General features: G+C 44.3%; 1 protein-coding gene across 8 annotated transcripts in view; it reads right to left on the reverse strand.

Moving 5' to 3' along the window:
* CD36 (CD36 molecule (CD36 blood group)) overlaps positions 1 to 20,356 on the reverse strand; it is a 63,536-nt gene extending 43,180 nt beyond the window's left edge. For 2 of the 8 annotated variants that reach the window (XM_075926426.1, XM_075926473.1), the window contains exons 1-2: positions 8,237 to 8,374; positions 1,743 to 1,969 (exon numbers count right to left, since the gene is read on the reverse strand). In XM_075926426.1, coding sequence (XP_075782541.1) covers positions 1,743 to 1,862 — 120 coding nt within the window. In that variant the 5' untranslated portion in view covers positions 1,863 to 1,969; positions 8,237 to 8,374. Of the gene's footprint in view, positions 1 to 1,742; positions 1,970 to 8,236; positions 8,375 to 19,129; positions 19,324 to 20,172 lie in introns of those variants that run through there. The other 6 variants (XM_075926457.1, XM_075926429.1, XM_075926451.1 and 3 more) reach the window with 6 other exon arrangements.
* Positions 20,357 to 22,122: the final 1,766 nt, after the last annotated feature.

Here is a 22,122-nt window from a genome sequence, read left to right on the forward strand (position 1 = left end):
AAAGGAAATAATATAACAGGAAAAAAATGAGAGCTTCCAAATCTTCATGAACCAGATATTCAATCCTGCAGAGACTTATGCACATGCTAAAGTTTAGCACAGGGATAAAGGCCCATTGACTACAGTATGATTGAAGCCTGTCGGTGTCTTTCTATTACAGTCAGAGGAGTTGCACAGTTTTAGACCAACTGAGTACATCACTCACATCCTATGAGGATTCACATATGACGCACACAGGGCACATCTACACTAGCCCCCAGTTCGAAATTGCTAATGAAGCATGGGATTTAAATATCCCACACTTGATTAGCATGTTCCCGGCCAGTCACCATTTTGGAAATTGACTAGCCCGAAGTAACACGCAGCAGAGAAGCGCGATTCCGAGATAAACCCCTTAGTTCAAATTAGCAGTTTTAAAAATGGTGACCGAACTCAGCAGTTTTGTCGACGGCTGTAAAGCTCATACTATGAGGAATAATGCCTTTTGTCGACAGAGTTCTGTCGACAGAAGGTGTTATTGCATCTATACTGTCCTTTGCGTCTACACTGTCATGCCGACAAAGTGGCTTGCTTTGTTGACAGAACTGGATATAGACTAGATGCTCTTAGTCAACAGAAGCTTTGTCGACAGTATCTGTCGACAAAACTTCTGTCGACAAAAGCCTGTAGTCTAGACATACCCTTGAAGAAAGATGTGGGCAAACTAAAAAAAGTCCAGAGAAGAAAAATACTCATTAAAAAAGTTTGTTAAAAACCTGATCTATGTGGAAAAGTAAAAAAAAAAAAAACCACCCTGGACATGGTTAGTTTAAGAAAGGCAGACTGAGGGGAAAACCGGATGGTAAGAGCTGTTATAAAGAAGACAGTGGTTCATTGTTCTCCTGGTCTTTCCTTCAGTGAACATGATGTAAATTGGCCTAATCTCCAGCCATGGAGATTCAGTTAGCTATCTGGGAAAGATTCTCACTATACAGATAGTTAAGATCTGGATCAGGTTTCCAAGGGAAGATGTGGAGTTGCTATCACTGAATGTTTTAAAGAACTGGTAGGACAAACACCTGTCAGGGTTGGTTTAGGCAGACTTGATTCTGACTCAGAGCAAGGGACTGGACTAGATGACCTCTTGAGGTCCATTCCACCCCTACATTTCTGATTCTACTTCTTACCATTTTCCCCTTATGCTAAATTTGAAATAGAGAAAAACAAACCAACTTCTGTTGAAATACAGGTTGAACCTCTCTAGTCTGGCACCCTCAGGACCTGACCATTTCCAAACCAGAGAATTTTCTGGACCACAGAAGGTCAGTATTGTCTAGCAGCATTACCAATACTTCCACTGCTTACTGGACTGTTAGAGGACATTTAGGGTACGGCTAAACTACATGGCTCCGTCGATGGAGCCATGTAGATTTGTTTGTTCGGCAAAGGGAAATAAAGCCGCAATTTAAATAATCGTGGCTTCATTTAAATTTACATGGCTGCCGCGCTGAGCCGACAAAGAGCTGATCAGCTGTTTGTCAGCTCAGCGCGCTAGTCTGGACGCTCACCTGCCAACATGAAAGCCTTTTATCGACCTCCCCGGTAAACCTCATCTTAAAAGCATGGATCAGAGAGAGTTCACCTTCACAGTAAAGAAAAGCCCTCATGTCTAATTACAGTATTGTGTAAATTTTCCCAACGAAAATTATGAGATTTGAAATAACCCAAAATCATATGAGATTAAAGGAGACCAGAACTGGTACCTTTCTTATTGTCTTGTTAATAATGTGATCTCCAAGTGGTATGAGGGCACCTCCAAATATAGCCAGCACTGCACCAAGGATCGCCCCAGTGAGCAGCCCACAGTTTTTGCCACAGCCCATTCTGCTTCTTTTTTCAGAGTGCGCTTTGTCCGCTTTTTTTCTATGCTTGAAGTCCTTGTATATCTGTGTGGTCCCAATGCATCAACCGATCTTGCCAAGAGAAACTGCTAATAGAACGGGAGAGAGAAAAAATCATTATCAAGTGCTCAAAGTCCAAAGTACATACAGAGAAACAAATAGGAAGATAAGTTGTAATGTGCTAAAACTTAACCCCTCTGTCAATGAGGTCTTGGCAGAAAAAACATTATTTCTTGATTCCTTGACACCTTATCTATTTGTTGCATGAAGTTATCTGAAACAATGAGTACTTTTTTCATTTTTATTTTCATTTCATCCAGCCCAATACTTTCATCATTATTCAGTAAAAACTCCTACTGGGGTAACTGTTTAGTCTGCAATGAGAAATTTGACTGAGTAAAAACTCCATAATTTGACCCAGAGGATTTGCCACACTGGAATGGTCCACTTAGGAATCTGCTTTGGAATCCTGCCAGGTACTGAAAAGGCAGGGTTTCTTTAAGTGCACAATAATGCATATAGCAAATTGTGCATAATACTCCATCTTTGTGATTCTGATAAGCTGTGGGCTTATGACCTGATTAGATACATCTTCACTGAATCCTTCACCTTTCATGCAGAAAATATCTATTGTGCATAAAATGACCTACAAATGAACTTAGAATACACCAAACTCTATTCTGCCTTTAAGTATACTAATATAAGACATGCATTAGTAGTAATTCTGCTTAAAGTGACAGGTTAGCACCCTATGTAGCTACATTGAGTTCAACATACTCTACATTTATAGCAGTATAAATAAAGCAATTTGAATCAGGGCAAATGGTAAATGTGCATGTGAATCTAAGATCAGATATGTGTTCCTAAAGCCCTTTTTTCCTTAAACTTGATTTTTCTTTTCACTTATTCTGGTGTAAGATAGGAGTAAATTTTCTGATGCCAGTAAAATTATGTCAGGATAAAACAGAAATGTGTCAGAATTGCTGAATCAGGAGTTACCTTATGCAGGAATCACTGAAATTATTATTATTATTATTATTATTATTATTATTTTGGTAACAGAATCAGGAAATTGACATACTTGAATAAAAACTTCAGTGAAAATGGATTCTTCTAAAACACAGAATGGCAGGAACTCAACTGCTGTAAATGTAGTGCCAAAAAAGGAATGTAGATTTCCATTTTCCACAGGGCAAGTTTAGGAGGCGCACAAATGGAAAATTACTTCAGAGTATGGTAAAAACATCTTTAAAGCCTTATAAGCAGTGCCTGGCTGTTGAAATAGTTTATGTGCTGCTCTTACATTTAAAAACCATCTAATGTTCTTAAATGCAATGTGTTTGTAAGTGTTTGTGCAGTGTCTCAAGTCCCTAGGCATGTGCATGTGCTGACCGGGGAGCAGGGCAGAACTTCAGAAATAATGGGGGACAGTCTTCAATTTTTGCTCTGGACAGTCTTTCTGCTTTGTTGATTATTTGTTCACTCTAGTTCCCTCCCTCACAGTATGGTCAGGTCAATTTGTCCTTCCAGTTTTCACCCATCTGTTCTCCTTCCATCTATACCTCTTGTCCCCTGCCCACCTTTCACAAATCTTTCTGTTTCTCTAATTCCCTGCCACTGAAAGCCCCCTGAATCACAGACTTAACAGGATACATGTCACCGTCCCACTGTTCACTCTGCATTTATATCAGAAGGGTGACCAGGTTAGTCTATATCCACAAAAACAATGAGTCCTGGGGCACTTTAAGGACTAACAGATTTATTTGTGAACACTCTTTCATGGACATAACCTCACTTCATCAGCTGCATCTGACAAAGTGGGTTTTTGCCCATGAAAGCTTATGCCCAAATAACTCTTTAAGTCTTTAAGGTGCCAAAGGACTCCTTATTGTTTCTGCTTTTATGTCATGTCTTTCCCCCCATATCCATTGTCTATTTAGATTGTAAACTGGTGAGGAAAGGGACTGGCTGTTACTATAACCTGTCTGTACATTCCTTAGAACAGTGGGGCCCTGGAATCAGTTTATGCTCTTCCTCAGAGTTACAGCATGATAAATATTATTAATAATAATTAAATCATATGCTATTAGTGTGCCTTTGAAGACGACTCTCAGACAGTGATTCAGGTAAAATTTAAGCACATGCTTCCTTCCATCCATATTTATGACTGAATTTAAGCCCATGATTAATTTGAACATTGTCCTCAGGGGCATTTAGCATGGGCTTGAAGTTAAGGAAGTGTCCATGTGCTGTTTTGAATAGGCATGCTAGGGCCTTGGAGATGTCATCAGGAGTTCTGCCTGCAGAATGGTACCATGTGTTGGGAGTTCACATGCCACCATGAAGGGCGTGTTCTAAATACACGGACAGATCAAATGGGATTAGATTAGATACCGTAAATGCCATGATATGGTGGTAAAGAGCAGAACCATATGATAAATTTTATGCACCTCCTCTGCACTCACCCACTAATCCATCTGTGTCAAAGTTAATTTTAACTTCATACAGCTGTCATTTTAGAAAATCTGCTTACTCAAGAAATGTTTCCTTCATCTCTCCCAGATTTCAAAGCTCTCATTACAGCATGTTAGTACGCAGCAGAGGATGGGAAGTATTCAGTCTTCACTCCATGGCAGGTTTAAGGTATGATTACATACATTAAACCATGAACCTCTAGGAAGGAGAGAACTTACAGCAGGGAATCTGCCAGCCCTGCTAATCAAATCTTCCTCCTCTCTCCCAGGGTCTCGTGAATGTCACAAAGTACAGGAGGCCCTGGGAGGGAGTAGGAGGAACAGGGATGTGGCATACTCAGTGGAGGGGGTTGAAAGAGACAGGGAAAAGGAGGGGGCAGGGGAAGACCAGGAACAGGAAGAGATGAGGTGGAGGTGGGGACTTGGAGAAAGGGGTGGAGTGGGGGTGGGGTCTGAAGCTGAGGGGTGAGGGGAGTTTGGGAGTTCATTAAAAATTTTAAATCAAAATGGGAGCCTTTGGGTTGCTAAAATTTGAGAATTGCAGCATAAAACCATGATCATTCAGTGCTAGAAAGAAGAAGGACTCTAGTTTTTAAATGGGCCCTCATCCTTGCTTCTAGCAAGTGCCCGTGCAGTTCAGCGGCTGGCCAGTCTTGATAAGTATGTGCACAAAAATATGGCCTCACAAGGCCTGGTGAGCCCTCAGCTCCCATTAGTGCTAGGCAGATGGGGCCCTAAGGCTGCATTTGTTGCCAAATAAAGTAGAACTTGGGAGAGGGAAAGTGGGTTAGTTCTTCATTTATGCAGTTTCAGAGCTCACCACAGTCACAAGTTTTGCCAAATTTTATTAACCCAACATCTCAGGATAAGAAAAAAACTGCTGCTCTTTGCTGCATGTTGCAAGTTGTTGCCTGCATTACTATCGATTCTTAACAGTTTCTGTTAACTGACTTTATAGGAATTAGGCTAAATTAATTGTAAAGCAGTTATTTTCTTTTCGGGTTAAGTAAACACACATGATCGAACTACAGGGTAGAAAGAATACTGCAAAGCAGTGACTACTGTAAGTGGACATACATTAGCTCTCAATGAACCATTATGGCAGAAAGGCTTAATACAATCCTTATATGTATGAACTAGAGAGTAGCAAGCAGGAGTAAAGCAGCAATTTTATCTTTGTATGTGGCATTGGCAAGAGTCAAATGAGAGCACTCTGTCTAGTTCTGGTGTCCTTTGAGGGAAGTTTACACATTGGAGACGGTGCAGAGAAGAACCAAAAAATGGTTTGCAGTCTGAAAAAATAACTTACAGTAAAAGATTTAAGGTGTTTTCTTTAATGTATTGGAAAGGAGAGTGAGAGTTGACTTGCTAATAATGCATAAATACAAAATACAGGGAGAAAATACCAGGTTATTGAAAGGGTCCTTAGCCTAACAGAGAGGGAGTAATAAGAACCAATGGCTGGGAACTAAAGCCAGGCAAATTCAAGTTAGTAATAAAGCACAGAGTTTTAGTAGTGAGGACGATTAAGCCACTGAAGCAAACTACCAAATGAACAGGAGGATTCTCAATCTCTTGATGCCTTCAGATCACATTTGGATGCCTTTGTGGAAGATATGATTCAATCAAACATAAGCCACTGGCCGCAGTACAGGGGCAACTGAGTTAATTTAGAGCTCTGCAGAGAACAAACATTCCGTAATGCAAATGAAGTCAAGATTTCGACATTTGGCTTTATTGTCAGTCTGAATTAAACCCTAATATTTTAAATTTCTGAAGGAAATTTCTAAAATATATATCATCTTGTTTCAAGTTTGATTTTTAATTGCATTATACTATAATATATAATGTGTTGTCCCAAAACTGTTGAAATGTGATATTCTAACATTGTCTGAACCTCCTTTATTCCAACCGGTATTTCACTTTCAACAGAACTGCATTGCCAAGCAGAATATTGCCCCATCAAAATTTCTCTGACCAGTTCCAATGAAATTCTTTGGCCTCTGTGTTATACAAGAAATCAGACTAGGTGATCTAAAACTACTTTCTGGCCTTAAAATCTATGCTTTTATGAAAGTCGTAAACTTGATTTGTCAATTGGTTGGTAATAACTTTTGTCAAAATTCCCTACTTTTGTAACTGTAAGGGTTTCACCACTGTCCAACTAAAAATAATGCAATAACTGTCTAGACACACCCTGAGTTATGCAATTTGGAAATCTTTTATATTGGTTAATTACTTTCAGATAACTACAAGGTTACTGACAATATTCAGCTGTAGATAGAAATATGTATGCTCTGCGTTTCGCAAACTTTGAGAACCCCTGCCTTAGCTATTATAATTTTACAGCTGATTAACATATGAAGATAAAGATATTATAAAACAATTGATAAAATAAGTTACAGTGCAGAACATATCTACTCCATCATTATGATGTATAGCTGTAATGCAAAACAAAATATTATATATGGTACTATGAAAAAATTAATTTTAGCATTAACAAATTGATTTTAGCATTATCATCACAATCCAAAAATAGCCCCTTCCTGCAATGCTGGTCATGACGATACACTAAGGTTTTTTTACTTATTGCTGTTTATGAACTTGATCTTGGAAACCCCTTTATTTTATGAGAACAGCTTAAAATATCTTTGCAAAATTCTGGGGAGCCACTGCCTTGGGGGAGGGGTGAATAAAAAAGTCCTTAAAAGTGCATTGTCTTTATTTAGCAGGCTCTGTATTTGTTAAGAATGTTTGTTTAAAGGGACTCCAACTCATCCAGTTCAGTCCAAAATTTAGACTATGTAAAAAGAAAAGTCTTTACAAAAGCCTAAGAACCATATCAACCTTTTCCTAAGATGTTCTTGACATTCTCTCACTTGCTTTTTTTTTTTAAACAAATAAGCTCTGCCTTACAATTCTTAGCCATCCAGACTCTCGAGCTCTAAGTTCCTGAAAGCATCACTGACATCCTTTATGGCAGAGATCCCCAAACCTGTCAGGCATGTTCCCTTAGGGGCCACAGAGAAACATCGGAGCGGAGGAAAGGGGCATGGCAGGGGTCTGAACCAACCTTCCATGGGGATGGGTGAGGAAGAAGCACCATCCAGTTTTGCTCCTGGTCACAGCCAAGTCTCTGGACCCAGCCCCACTCCTTAGTTGTGGCCCTAGCCTTGGCCCTCTTATCCCATCCACACCCCCTCCTCCTGGAGCCCTGGCGCTTCACCCAGTCCCAAATGAGATGGGCGTGTGGACATGGGTAAAGAGGGGTGTGAGGTAAGAAGACTGGGTCATTGTCTTGGCAGAGTGAAATACAAATGGGAAACAAGTAGCATGAACAGTGAAAAGTTAAATGGATTCTGAAACATCTCAGTGTTAATAATAAACAGATTTGCTAATTTCATGCGTTCAAAAATCATGAGTCATGAGTTAAAAAAATCATGATTTTTTTAAAAAGTTTACATTGGCAGTGATTTTCATTTGTCTTCTATTTTTTGATTGTTTGCTGTGCATTAAAGTCATGTTTTGAAGCTTCCTCCACAACTGAGGACTACAATTTTCCTTTTAGTTAAAAAAAAAGAAAGCTGTCTTTAGTCACATGACACAAGGAACTAGCACTGTAATAAAACCACCAAATATCACAAACTACATACGAAATGAGGAAAGTTGACAACCGTGAATACATGTTATTAGTAACACATGGAAAAAAAACGTATTTGTTTTAATACATCTTTCATTTGACAATGTCATTTATATAAGAAGAACGTTTCAAAATCTGCCATTCTCCCATTAAGTTACAAGTAAGTATCTTGGAGATCTCTTCTCTCATAATTAAATAATTGGAGAGTCCTCTCATTATTACCTTTGCATTATCTGACTTACCTTGAAGGAAAATGAATGAATTTTCAGCTAAATACATCAGGATTCAGTATATGACTTGCATCAGTGTTACCAGGAGATGAACATCAAAATCCCCACACTGAAGACAAAAACTCCAAACATGTGGGAGTGTTTATATATTGCAATATGTCACATCCTTGAATATTATAATTTGCTAGAAGGAAAAGTGATGTAGTATTGCTGTATGGGGTCTATTTTTACAGTCTGACTAAAACCCATTACCTATATCTGGTGGTAAAATACTCAGCAGCTGCAATTTTTGTCAAATTCTGATCCAAGTAAGACAGAGGTCAGGGAGATAAAGGGAAACTTACTTCTTTAGTTGCCAATCATTTGTTCTGTGTCCTATTCCATCCCATTTGTCAGATTAGAAGGATGGAGCTGAGTAATACTCAATTCCATGCTTTGTTATACTCATTGGGTTTTTTTAAACATTCCTTGGATGTTATTGTTTTGTTACACAAACACTGGGCTTTCATTGCAAGCACTCGGTTATCACAACTCCAAGCAATTTATTGCCCCCATTTTATCACACATGTTTCTGTTATGGATGGAATTAGAATCATAGGGTAAGAAGGGACCACAAAGGTCATCCAATTTAACCCTGTACCAAGATACAGGATTTATTGTGTCTAAACCAAGGGTGGGTAAAATACAAACTGCAGGTGGTATCCAGCCTGCCAAACCTTTGGATCTGGCCTACCACAATCCACTAAGCCATCCATGTCCTGTGGCCCAGCAGGACTCACAGGCAGAATCCCTGCCTGCTGTGCCCCCCCCCCCCCCTCCGCATACGCCTCTCAAAGCAACCAGCTTTTGGGGCTATGTGGCAGTGTCATAAGTGCTGCTATGGTAAGTGCCTCCTGTCCAGTATCTGCACCTGCATGCCTTGCCCCTGCCTTCAGGACCATCCTTGCAGCTCCCATTGGCCAGTTTTCAACCAGTGGGAGCTTCCAGGGCATGCTTGCAGACGTGTGCAACATACTTCTGTCAAGCCCACATTTGTCCATCTCACTTATAAGAATGTTATGTGGGAATGTGTCAAAAGCCTTGCTGAAGTCCAACTATATTAGATTCACCACATTTCCACCTATCCACTAGCCAGTTTCCCTGTGAAAGGAAATCAAGCTGCTTTGGCATGATTTGTTCTCAGTCAATACATGCCGGCTGCTAGTCATCACTCCTTCATCAGCCAGGTATTCACACACTGAATATTTTATACACTATTCTAGTAGCTACCCAGGTAACAGAGTAAGACTGACATTTTTGTAGTTCCTCAGATCCTCCTTTTTTCCCTTTTTCAAGATGGGCATTATATTAGCCCTTCTCCAGTTTTCCAGGACTACGCCTATCATCCATAAGTTTGTACATGTTGTTACCAATGGCTCCAAGATTTTTTTCAGCTAATCTCTTGAGTACCTTTGGGTAAACAGTATATGACCCCATTGATTTGAATTCAAATTGTTCAGAAGACTTTGTGTGTTCTTTAATTATTGTGAACTGCATCCCTTCCTCTTATTATGTTGAAATAATAGGGACAGGAAGCAGACCATTATTTTTATGGACAGTTCTGTGTTAGAGTTCAACTAGTTGGATGCTTTCTTTCCCATTGGATGCTGCAGCTTCATTCCTGTGCACTGCAACGAAAACAAAGTGGTACTACAAGCTTTCTTCAGCTATTGCACTGAAAAAAAATCAGTGTTATTGTCAAAAAGCCCTACTGGACCCCATGTAGCTGCCACCAGATAGATTTGAACCTGGGACCTCTGGGAAGATTGATAGAGGAGCCACCACACAGCTTGAGCTGTAAAGCCAGCTGGCACTCAGCTTAAGCTGTAGAGCTCCCTTGTTATCTCTCGCTGTAAGTGGTCTCGGTGACAATACATGGGACAGTGAACCACACTAGGGTTACGTCTTCACTGCCAGTTCTTCAAGCAGAAAATATGCTAATGAGGAACTCATTAGCATAAATCACAATCTCATTAGAATATTTTATGCCATTTCTTTTTGCGCAAGGGATTTTTGCGCAAAAAGCAACAGTGTGGAAGGGGTTTTTTTTGTGCAAAACCCCCATTTTGTACAAGATCCTTATGCCTCTCCGGGACATGCATAAGTCCACACGGCTTCTTTTTACGCAAAAACCCCTTGTGCAAAAAGAAACGGTAGAAAATATGCTAATGAAATCACAACTTATGTTAATGAACTTGCAGTGAAGTTGCAGCCAAGGTGTGTGGGTTACACACTTTCCGTAGCTGAGGAAGCACTTCCCAAACTTCAGAGACCCAGCTGAGATCCCACAGGAGCCCTTACTTGTAACTTCCACTAGGCAGATTTGAATTTGGGTCCTCTGGGGCTTAGTGTTGGATCCTTTACAGCTTGAGCTATAAAATTTTATTGCTCAAGCTGTAGAGGCTCCAACACTAAGCTCCAAAGAATCCAGGTTCAAATTTGTCTGGTGGTGGTTATATCTACACAGGGCCAGGATACTCCATGAGTTGGAATCTTTAACTGGAGGTCAGGGTTTGACTCCTTTCCCCATGGAATAATAGGGACCTGTCCTTTCCCCACAATGGATCTTGCAGGTGGAGCTGGAGCAACTGCAGGGACTCGAGGGGAAGAGGGTTAAGAATGTTAATAACCGACAATTATAAGATGTCAATCTAATGATGTTTGCTCTGTGGCTATGTCTACACCCTCCCCCAAACCCAGGGTCAAGGATATGTATAGCTGTATGCCTCAGTTAAAAGAGAACCACAGCATACATCTGTGAAAGGCTCTGACAGAGGGGAGGCAGCAGAGAAAGCCTTCAGCAATGGGAAGACTTTTGCCTCTGCCACCACGTGCCACAGCTGTTCCTTGGGTGAGGGAAAATCTCCAGCTGAGTAGAGGAGGAAGGGATATCTGGAGCACTTGCAGAGCTGTGTAGGGTATGTGTTTACTTGCCTGAGCAGTGCCTCCCTATCTACATTCCTACAGCAGGGTGTAGCATATATCCTCTATGCCAGTGGTCCCCAACCTTTTGAGGTTGTCGGGCGCCAGGGGGCGTGGCCGTTCGCCCGCCGGGTGCCAGGGGGCGGGGACACTTGCGTGCCCGGGGGCGCCCCCCCATAGCCGCATGCCCAGGGCCGGGGGCCCCCCCATAGCCACGCGTCCGGGGCCGCCGCTCCCCCCCCCGTAAGCGCCGCGCGTCCGGGGCTTTGGCTCCCCCCCCCCCGCAAGCGCCGCACGCCCGGGGCCGGGGTCGGGGCTTCGGCTTCCCCTCTCCTCTCCCACCAGCAAGCGCCGCTGGGCCGGGATCGGCGTTTCCCCCCCCACAAGCGCCGCGGGGCCGGGACCGGCGCTTCCCCCCTCCCCTCCCCGCAAGCGCCGCACGCCCGGGGCCAGCGCTTCCCTCCCTCCCCCGCGCAAGCGCCGCGCGCCTGGGGCCGGGGCCCCCCCATAGCCACGTGCCCGGGGCCGGCGCTTCCCCCCCGCAAGCGCCGCGCCATGTTCCCGGGGCCAGGCCAGCCCCGAGCACCTGGCGGGCGCATGCAAATGCCCCCGCGGGTGCCATGGCGCCCGCGGGCACCGTGTTGGGGACCACGGCTCTATGCTATCATAAGGAAGTGCTGTGTAGCATTATCCTGTGAGTGAGTCAAACAAACCACTCATTTAAAAAGACTCTGGTAACAACACATGATGGACTGTCATATTTCCCACTTCCCTTTTTAAAGAACTGGTTTATTTGCATACATAGAGAAAACATCTTTAACAACAAGTGTCATTGTTTAAGAGCATCATAGTGTCAGTTAGAGTACAACACGAAACAAAATGCACGTGTTTTACATTTTGGCAATATGGAAAATATCTCAGTATATAGTATCAGCATGGGCTGGTGACAGGATGCTGCAACAACACAATGCAAACTGTGGGATGTTCTCATGGGGCATGTCTACACTACAAAGTTAATTTGAAATAACAGCCGTTATTTTGAGTTAACTTGAATAGCATCTACACAGCCAAACCTCTATTTTGAAATAAATTCAAAATAGCAGAGCACTTATTTCAAATTTGGTAAACCTCATTCTATGAGGAATAACACCAAAATCAAAATATCTAATTCAAAATAAGTGCTGTGTAGACATTTATTTCAAATTAGGGGGCCTCCAGACTTCCCAGGATACCCTGGTGACTACTCTGGCCTCAACCAAGAACACTTCTCTCCCTCCCCCACTTCCTGGAGCCTTTAAAGGGGTAGACTCTGGCCACAGTGCCTGTGCCAGCTCCAAGCCTGCCAGCACAGAGCCAGCAGTCACTGCCCTGACCCAGTGGCCCCAAAACATGAGCCAGCAGTGACTGGCAGCCAGCCCTCCACCACTCCCCAGGAACAGTCTGCCAGCTCCCAGGAGCCTGCCAGGGCCCAGAGAAGGTGGGTGCTTTCCTGGTCCAGGGTGGAGATCATAGACCTTATTCAGGTTTGGGGGGGATGCCCCCAACATCCATGATCGCCTCACTAGATGGAGGAACACAACTGTCTATGGCAGGATAGCTGTCAGCCTGGCCACCAAAGGCCACATACGAGCCCAGGAGTGGGTTTGCATGAAAACCAAGTTGGTCCGGCAAGACCCCCAACCCTGAGCCCTGAGCTTCCCCACCTCCTTCTTCCCTTTGCTTCCCCCTTCCACTTCCCTCCTCCCAGGTTTCTCCCTCCTCTCTCCCACCCTTTCTTCTCCCCTCTCCCGCCTCCTTTTCCCAGTCTCATCAGAATTTCATTCCCCCCTCCCCAGTTTTGTTAAATAAAGAGAGTTTGTGTTCATGAAAATACATGTATTTTATTTGACATCAGGAAGGGGAGTTGGGGAGGGGTAAGTGGAAGGATGTGAGGGAGGAATGAGGCACAAGCCCCCAGTGGGGCACACCAGGGAGGCTCTTAATGCTCCTCAGGGTGGAAGCTCTCCTGCAGGGCCTCCTGGATACTGACAGCCCCCCGATGGACTGGATGGCAGCCTGCAGAAAGTGCAGCCAGGCTCATAGCAACACATCCAAGAGAAGCACCAGAGTGTCCATGTTGCAGAGTGCTGTGGTGTCCCGAGTGAGGGCAACTAGAGCACGCAGAGACAAAATGCTTTGCTGTCCCTCATCGAGGTACACAAGCAAGCAGGGTAACCTGAGAACTGGCTGTCCAAGATGTGGGGGGAGGAAGAAGGAGGGGGGGCCCTTTAAGCACAGACCTCAGATAGCCTCAGGCAGCAGCCACACAAAGTAACTCCTGACCTGGTACCCTGCTGGAACTGGTTCTGTCCAGCCTTAAATGCAATTCAGAGTCCACTCAGTGTGGACACGCTATTTCGAAATAGCAAAATCCTATTTCGAAATGCATTTTGTGTGTAGACGTGTTATTGCGAAATAAGCTATTTCAAAATAACTCTGTTGTGTAGACATATCCTTAGAGAAGTGAGCACTAATACGAGATCCTTAGATTCTGAGGCCATGTCTCAGTTTTATGAGGGAATCAGAATCTACAATGAGCCATTGGAAAAAATCAACTATTTCAGGTCTGCAAGAATATCAAAGTGTTACTTAGTGGGAGCGAAACAAGTAGGACGATTCCATGTGATGGACAAGTAAAGAAGGCTGAATTGAGAGGGAAGCAGCTTAATGTATTGATCTGTTCTAGCCCCATTTGGACATACTCCCCTCCTGTGAAACTTCCCTCCCTGCCTCACAGCATAATGATGAAATTTGAGATCAAAGCTTCACTCTGACACCTGGTTTGGATGGCCTCTGCTAAGTTATCCCCAGATTCTCAAGAAAGAGACAGCCTCACCATCCATGTCAATAGAAGGGGAGGAGATGATTCTGTGTAGTGGCTAGGGTGGCCCTAATTATTTTTTTGTGCTCCCAAATTTCACCGTGGGTTGGACTCTGCATTAATAAAAAAAAATGTTCAATGTTTTTTCCAACTAAATAAACAAACCTACTGTCTCATTAGCCAAGTGTTGAAAGTCTATTTGACAATCTGTCAAAGGATGGGGAGCCATCTGCTAATTAGAATCATACTATTGTAGGACTGGATGGAACCTTGAAAGCTCATCTAGTCCAGGCCTCTGCACTCATGGTAAAATTAAATATTATCTAGACCAGTGGTCTCCAACCTTTTTTACACCCAAGATCACTTTTTAAATGTCAGAACAAGCCAAGATCTACCGCCCCATCCTTCCCCTGAGACCCCACCCCTTTCTTGAAGCCCCACCCTCTGTTCTCCTCTCCATCACTTGCTATCCCCAGCTACACTCTCAGGGTACAGCTACATTGCTGCTTTTTCCCCCGATTCTTCTGTAGGAAGAGGTTTTTCCAACTTTTGGCCTGTCTAGACTGGACCAAATGTTAGAAAAACGCCTTCTTTCGGAAGCCCCCTTACTCCTCGTGGAACAAGGAATACAGAGGTTACCAAAAGAGCATGTTTCTCTTCCACTAAAAAAAAGCAGAAGAACAATCTCATCCCTGGATGTGGAAGAGTTTTTCTGGGACACCTCTGGAATCCTGGAAAAACTCCTGCAGTCTAGCCATACCCTCACTGGGTTGAGATAGGATGTGTGGGCTCTGGAGTGGGAGTGAGGGATTTGAGTATGGGAAGGGGTGAGAGGTGCAATCTCTGGGAGGGAATTTGGATGCAGGAGGAGGTGGAGAAGAGGATGCTGGCTCAGGGAGGGGGCTCCAGGCTGGGAAGTGTTGGTGTCAGGTGGAGGGTTGGGGTACTGAGAAAGCCACAGGCTTGTGGATGTGAGGGTGCAGGAGTTTGGGTTGGGGTATGTGAGGGGCTCAGGGCAGGGACGTTGGGAATATGATGAGCTCAGGACACAGATCTGTGGTCTGTGGATGGTGCAAAAGTGTTGTGGAAAAAGACTGAGGATGTGGGGGTGCAAGAGTTTGGGGATGGGAGAGGCTCAGGACAGGGGGTTCCAGTATATGATCTAGGGCCTGGGGAGGGGGTGCAGGAGTGTTATGATGCTGTGGCCAGATGGGGGCTTGGACCCAGTTGGGGGTTTGTTGGCCAGGCTTCATTTTTAAATAAAATATTGCCAAACACAAAAAGTTTCAGCGTTGTCTTTATTTATGAGAAGGGCGGGGAACCTGTTTTGAGTCAGGGGGTCACTGACCCACAGAAAAGTCAGTTGGGGCCACACAACTGAGATGCAAAAAAATAACTCCTACAACCCCCACCCGCTCCTCAAGCCTCACTAATGTGGCCCCAATTGTGCTGGTGGAAGCAGGGGACATTGTACTGGGGAAGGGTGCTAATGGGTGCTGGGGCAGGGGACAAGGTTCTGCTACAGGGGACAGGGTGCCAGTGGGAGCAGGGGACAGGGTGCCAGTGGGGACAGGATGCCAGTGGGGACAGGATGCCAGTGGAGACAGCAACAGGGTTCTGCGGCAGGGGACAAGGTGCCAGTGGGGACAGGCGACAGGGTTCTGCAGCAGGGGACAGGGTGCCAGTGGGTGCTAGTTGGTACAGTATGCCAGTGGGGGCAGGTGACAAGCTTCTGAGGCAGGGGACAGGGTGCCAGTGGGGACAGGGGACAGCGTGTTGGTGGGGGTAGGAGACAGGGAGTCCCCAGCAGGCACCTCCTACCAGGACTCCTACCCCATCCTCCCCCCAGAGGAGGGAAGCCCCAGTGCGCACCTCCTCCAGGGACATCTCTCCCTTTCACCTCCGCCCCCCGAGGAGAGAAACCCCAGCATGAGCCTCCTCCCAGGACTCCTCCCCTTCCCCTGCAGAGGAGGGAAGCCCCAGCTCGTGCCTCCTCTGGGGACTCCTACTCCTCTCCCCCCCCCCCACGCAGCAAGTCCCTGGCGTACCACAGACCTCGGTTGTGGTACCGTGCCCATTGTTTGGAGGAGGTGGAGCAGTGAGCACACTTCCTTAAATCCAGGAAGTGGCGTGTAGCTGCCGGACTTCCTTCCACCCCGCAGGAAGCTGGCACTACCTCCATTGTCACTGGAGGTAGGTAGTGGGGCTTCTTGAGAGTGGGGAGAAATGGGAGGGCCCCAAATGCCTCGTGATTGACTGGTCGAGCCCTCCAATCAACCAGTCGATCGTGATCGATTGGTTGGTGACCACCGATCTAGACCATTCCTGACAGGTGTTTGTCTCACCTCCTGTTAAAATGGAGATACGACAACCTCTCTAGGCAATTTATTCCAGGGCTTAACCACCTTGACAGTTAAGAAATTTTTCACAGTGTCTAACCTAAACTTCACTTGCTGCAATTTAAACCCACTTGCTATATAGCCTGTCCTCACAGGTTAACAAGAACAAGTTTTCTCCCTCCTCCTTGAAACCTGTTACCCTCACCCCTCTTAGGCTATGTCTAGACTACCGGCTTCTTTTGGAAGAAGCTTTTTTCGGAAGAGATCTTCTGAAAAAACTTCTTCTGAAAGAGAACATCCATACTGCAAAAACACATCAGAAAAGCAATCTGCTTTTTCAAAAGGAGCATTCAGACTGAATGGACACTCTCACATATAAGCTCTGATTGCAATGGACAGAATGGACACTAGGGCACCTGTGCTTTTTCCTCTTTCCTCTTCTTCCAAAAGAACTCCCTCTTCCCCATCCATGCACACCTTTTCGTGAAAGAGCTCTTTTGCAAAAAGGCTTCTTCCTCATGGAATGAAGATGACTAATGCTGGAAAGCCCCCTCTGTTCTTTTGATTTTCTTGCTGAAGAACGCGATTGCAGTGTTCCTCAAATTTCGTCGGAAAACAGCTGTTTTTCTGACAAAGCTCTCTAGTGTAGACATACCCTCAGTGTTCTCTTCTCCTAACTAAAAACCATTTCCCTCAGACAGATCTTGTGCACACTCCAAAGAAGGAGAGAGATTCTTGGCATGGGAGCCTTTGAGACAGTTCTTCCATGATAAACTTCCCCTGCACCTTCTTCCTAGTAGTGTCAGCAGACCTCCCCTCCAAATTCTAGGAACTACTGAGCTGCTTTGTTCTCCTAGTGCATCGCTCAGGGAAAGGGGTAGAACTGCCCCACACTTCCCAGCAGGAAGTAACAATGTGGCTGGAGGAGTAGAGTGAGTTGGGGCTGCCTTGCTCTGCTTCCCCTGCTGCTGCCAGTGAGTGCAGGGGCCTCCCAGCCTCTTACCCTGGGCCATCTCAGTTGGGGAAAGAGACGGGGCAAGAGCAAGGCAGGGTCAGAGCAAGGGCAGGGAAGAGAAGGGGATTAGGTGGGCAGATGGTGTGGCATGAGTGAGGTGGTGCAGGAAGAGGCAGAGTCTGAGGCAAAGGAGGATTGTTCTGGCCCTTCCCTGGGCTGGGGGAGGAGAGGTCACATGGCCTGTGGCAGTCCCTCACCAGTCGCTCTTGGTGCCAAGTTCATTTGCAGGGAATCCCAGAGAAGATGGCAGCTGGAGGGAAGTCCTGGCAACAAGGCTCCAGTGAAACCACACTTGAGATTCTAGGCCTCCTGTATATCTCTTAGGATGTGATTGCCATTAAATGCTTCTCATATGACTCCAATTTTTGTGACAGAATTCCTATAGAGATTCCCCTCTTCCCTGAATATTTCAAGTACTGTGGCTCTGAAGTATTGGGCTCTGAAGAAAAGACAACACCCTTCAGCATAAAGCCTTTTATTATGCACAGGAGGATTTTCCCATCCGTACCGTGTACCAGAAAATAACATCTTCCTCCTCACACATACACTGAAACATGAAAAAGGAAAGTCTCCTGTTTGTTTGTTTTTTTCCTTGAAAGATGCTTTGCTTTTGCAAACAAAAAAAGGTACAAGAGAAGACTAGAATAAATAAAATAACCCTTGCCTTATGAGAGACTCTTCTGGCAGCATATGAAGTCCCAAGGGGTATAAAACAAGTCAAGAACAATATGTGAAGAATTATTGTAGACAAAGAAACATTTCAAACTAGGCAGGTCAGACCACAAGGAAGCATACTGTCAGGGAAATCCCTGTACCATCAAGGCATGGAAGAGTTGACCTAGTACATGTGTAACAACTCAAACTGCTATGATTTTTATGAAAGACATGGCCCAGATTGATTGTTGATATAAATCAGAGTTGGTCAATGGAATTATACTGATTTACATAAACTGAAGAGGAGAACTGGCTATTTCTTTAGATCAAACCATTGACATATTTCTGTATCATAACTATCAGTTATGCCGTGAGTATTTTCAAAACATAATAATAGAATAGAGAAAAACCTCCACCGCTATTTTCCTAGCAGTAAAAATGATGAATGTTGTAAGTCGTGCTTAAACAATGCAATAAACTAACCAAAGAGTTATTTTGCATTAATTACTGTAATTCACTGCTGTTATTACATTTTTGCAAGCATTAAAATTAATTATCTTTATTACTACTTGGTTGTTAAAGAGAATCAGATGATAAAAACACCTGAAGTTATTACAAATTAGAAGTTTTTCAGAAAGTATGATATAATAGCTGTCTCAATTAATTAGGGACACAAAAAGAAGAAAATGATTATCTAACTATTTGTCCACAGTTTGGTACAATTGTACTAACTGTAATGCCATTTTGCTTTTGTTGTCTAGGGGTTCGGCTGAACCTGGACTTGTGCATCAAACAAAAATCACTAATTATTTGCATAAACATCCTTATCAAATTTACTGATAAGCTAAACTATAATAATTGCTGTAATGTACATCTCAGTATTTTTACTATTTGGCATTATATCATAATTGCTTAAATTTTAAACACACACTCTATGTAATGCACACACATATATGAATAGAATTAGGTGTATCTATAGTATATACCATAGTTAGCACTGACAATACTGTATTTCAAAAACAAGGGACTGTGTTCTTAGCATCCTTGTTTACCACTTAATAATAATTAGTGCTCACCTACAATTGCCAAGGATATTTCTTGCTGCTTTTGCTGCACTCGGCAACTCCTGATCTCGTTGTACAGGGATGAAGAAATCTTTGTAGGAGTCGGGATGGGGCAGGGGATGTGGACAGGGCTCTGTGTGGGTCGTCTCCACTGCCAGGACCAAGCTTCCTGTGCATCTTGTTCCCCACAGCTACAGCTGCAGCATCCAACCAACTAGTGTTTATGCTGCTCTGCTGGGGACATTGGCAGAGACTCTGTGAGCAAGGAGGCTACACCCTGGAAGTACCGACTGCCCCACCCCAGCCAGAGTGAATCAGACTCTGGCTCATCAGCACAGATGCAGAGCATACAGCTTAGTCCATTTGCCCGGCCAGACACAGATTGCACAGGAAGAGCAGAGGGGACTGTGCAGAAGAGTTGGATTCAGCACAAGTCCCTGTCCAGCAAGGAGACAGTACTCACAAGTGCATCCCCTCCTGACTCTGACCTGTCAGTGCTGCATGGGGAAAGCAAACAAGACCATGCTCATGGGTCAGGATAGGAGGGAAGTGAAAAAATGTCTTTGCGATTACTGCTGTTGACATTTGGGATAAAAGTTGATCCACAAGGATTTAGTATTGGGCAGACAATTCTCTATTTCAGTAAGGGATGTCCTTTATAATATGGGACTGTTGGCAATACTAACTACAGTACACATACACACACAGTCACGATAAGCTGCACAATGATTTGCATACACTGAGGTATATATACTATATTAGCTGTATACACACATACATATATAATTCTTGTCATTATAAAATACAGCAAAATAGTATGCATTAACATGTATGGAACCTCATTTTAGAAGCATTTCAAAAATGTGTTTTAGTATTTCCTAAAGTTTGCCCTAGCAAATATGCAATTCACAGACAAGAAACATGAGGTGAGCAACTTTTTGCGGAAGATGACATTACATATATAAGGGCATTTTCAGGCAATGTGGTCCAATGACAGCTATTCTCAAAGGGGCATGCTCTGAAACTGAACTTAACTTATCAATGTAGAGACATACCTGTAAAGTGAGACAGCTGCTCTCGATACCCCCATCAGCCAGAAGGGATTGTTGCAGAGGAGCCTGCAAAGTTCGCTCCTTGTTCACAGAGACATCTGGTGATTGTAGCAATTCTTTTGCAATCCAGGCTGACCAGTCCTCTTAAGAGTCTGTTGATCTGTCATCAGTGACAATGAAAAGAAAAGCAAGCTGCAGAGACCTTTTAAACCCTCTGGTGGCAAAGCTGTCTCAAAAGATGGAAACATAAGCTTTGTGACCAAAGATAACCCATTTTCCCACTTCCTCTTTACTTAAAGCATCAGCAAAAGAAACCCTTTCCACACCAACCCCTGCCTCCGATCTCTTTTTCCTGTCAAATAACTGAGCTGAAAAATAAGCTATTGCACGATCAGCGTGAATAGATTTAACTGAGAAAAAATCCTTGGCATTGTTCCTTAGCATTCACATGGTGCTTTATCTCCAAAGGATCTTTGCAAAGAACAACTAATCCTCACAACACCTACTGGAGTTAAGAGCAAAGGCATCATTATTAAATCTCCACAGCTGGAATTCTGATTGCTATTTATGAAATACAGTGCCAGGCCAGGTGTCTGCTAGGAGAATGGAGGCTCATGCATGTGGACCTAGAGGACAATTATACTTAGGGGCTGATCCAAAACCCACTGAAGCTAATGGAAGTATTCAGTGGGCTTTGAATCAAGATCTTATTGGCTACAGGAAAATGTAAGCCAATATATCCATGCTACCCATTCTCTCTATCTCTTTTGGCCTAACTCACTGGCTAGGCCTTTTGATCACAAGCACTGAGCTGCTCCAGCATTTGGTCACTGGTATGCCAGGTATAGGGCACCAGCCTTACTCCGCTCCGTTGGGACTTTGATGGGGAGCAGACTGAGCAGCCCCTAAATGAGAAGCCTGGTGGCATTAGGATAAAACCTGTTCAGATGGATATGCACAGCCCCAAGGCAAGGGAGAGAATTGGGAAAATAAAACACCTTCCCAGCTCCACTCCCAGAAGCCTAATGTGCTCTCCATCCATTTTCCATGCGCTTTCACTTCCTCCCATCACGATCACTGACTTTAAGAGCAAGTCAGAAGATAAGGGCAGGAAAAGGGGAAAAAATACAGAATTTGGTTTCCATTTGCCTATATATTTTCACTGGTGCTGAATTTCCCAAGCCAGCTCTACTTACTTTGCTGCTGTTGCTCATTATCTGGCCTCCTTGGGATCCTGTTGGCCAGATGCCTGCATGAGTCTCATCTGGGCTCCCAGCAACTTCCTTCAGGTTCGTGCCATGCTTCTCCTCTTCCTTCACTGAAAAACTTGAGTCCCCTCTTTTCCCACCCAACAGAGTCTTCCAAACGCCAGTCATCCCCCCGCCAAAATTCTCCTTCCCACCCTGAAATATCTCTAGTGATTCCTTCATTCAACTGTTCCCCTCCTCACCATCCCACCTTCCCACTGTTCCCCTCCTCACCATCATATCCTATAGCCTGTCCTCTCCTTCGACCAAATCAAGAGCCTCACGGCCCTCCCCTCATTCTGTCTGCTTCCTGTCCCTTCACACACATCTCCACATCAGCCTTCTTTCTCCTCCTAGCCTTAGCTCTCTTCCCTCTTTCTCCCTGTCTCTCAAACCCTGCTATACCTTTTCCACTTCCAACATCCCTCCCTCACCCTGGTTTCCCCTCCCTAACTCCCTAAGGGTATGTCTACACTCTAGTTCAAGCTAGGGTGGCTAATGTAGGCATTCGAATTTGCAAATGAAGCCCGGGATTTAAATATCCCGGGCTTCATTTGCATGTTCCCGGGTGCCACCATATTTAAATGACCCGTAGTTCAAACTACTTGCCCACGGCTACACACATCACAGACTAGGTAGTTCGAATTAAAGCTCCTAATTCGAACTACCATTAAACCTCCTTGCAGGAGGAATAATGGTAGTTCGA

The sequence above is a fragment of the Pelodiscus sinensis genome, chromosome 1, assembly GCF_049634645.1.
Source record: "Pelodiscus sinensis isolate JC-2024 chromosome 1, ASM4963464v1, whole genome shotgun sequence".
NCBI lineage: Eukaryota > Metazoa > Chordata > Testudines > Trionychidae > Pelodiscus > Pelodiscus sinensis.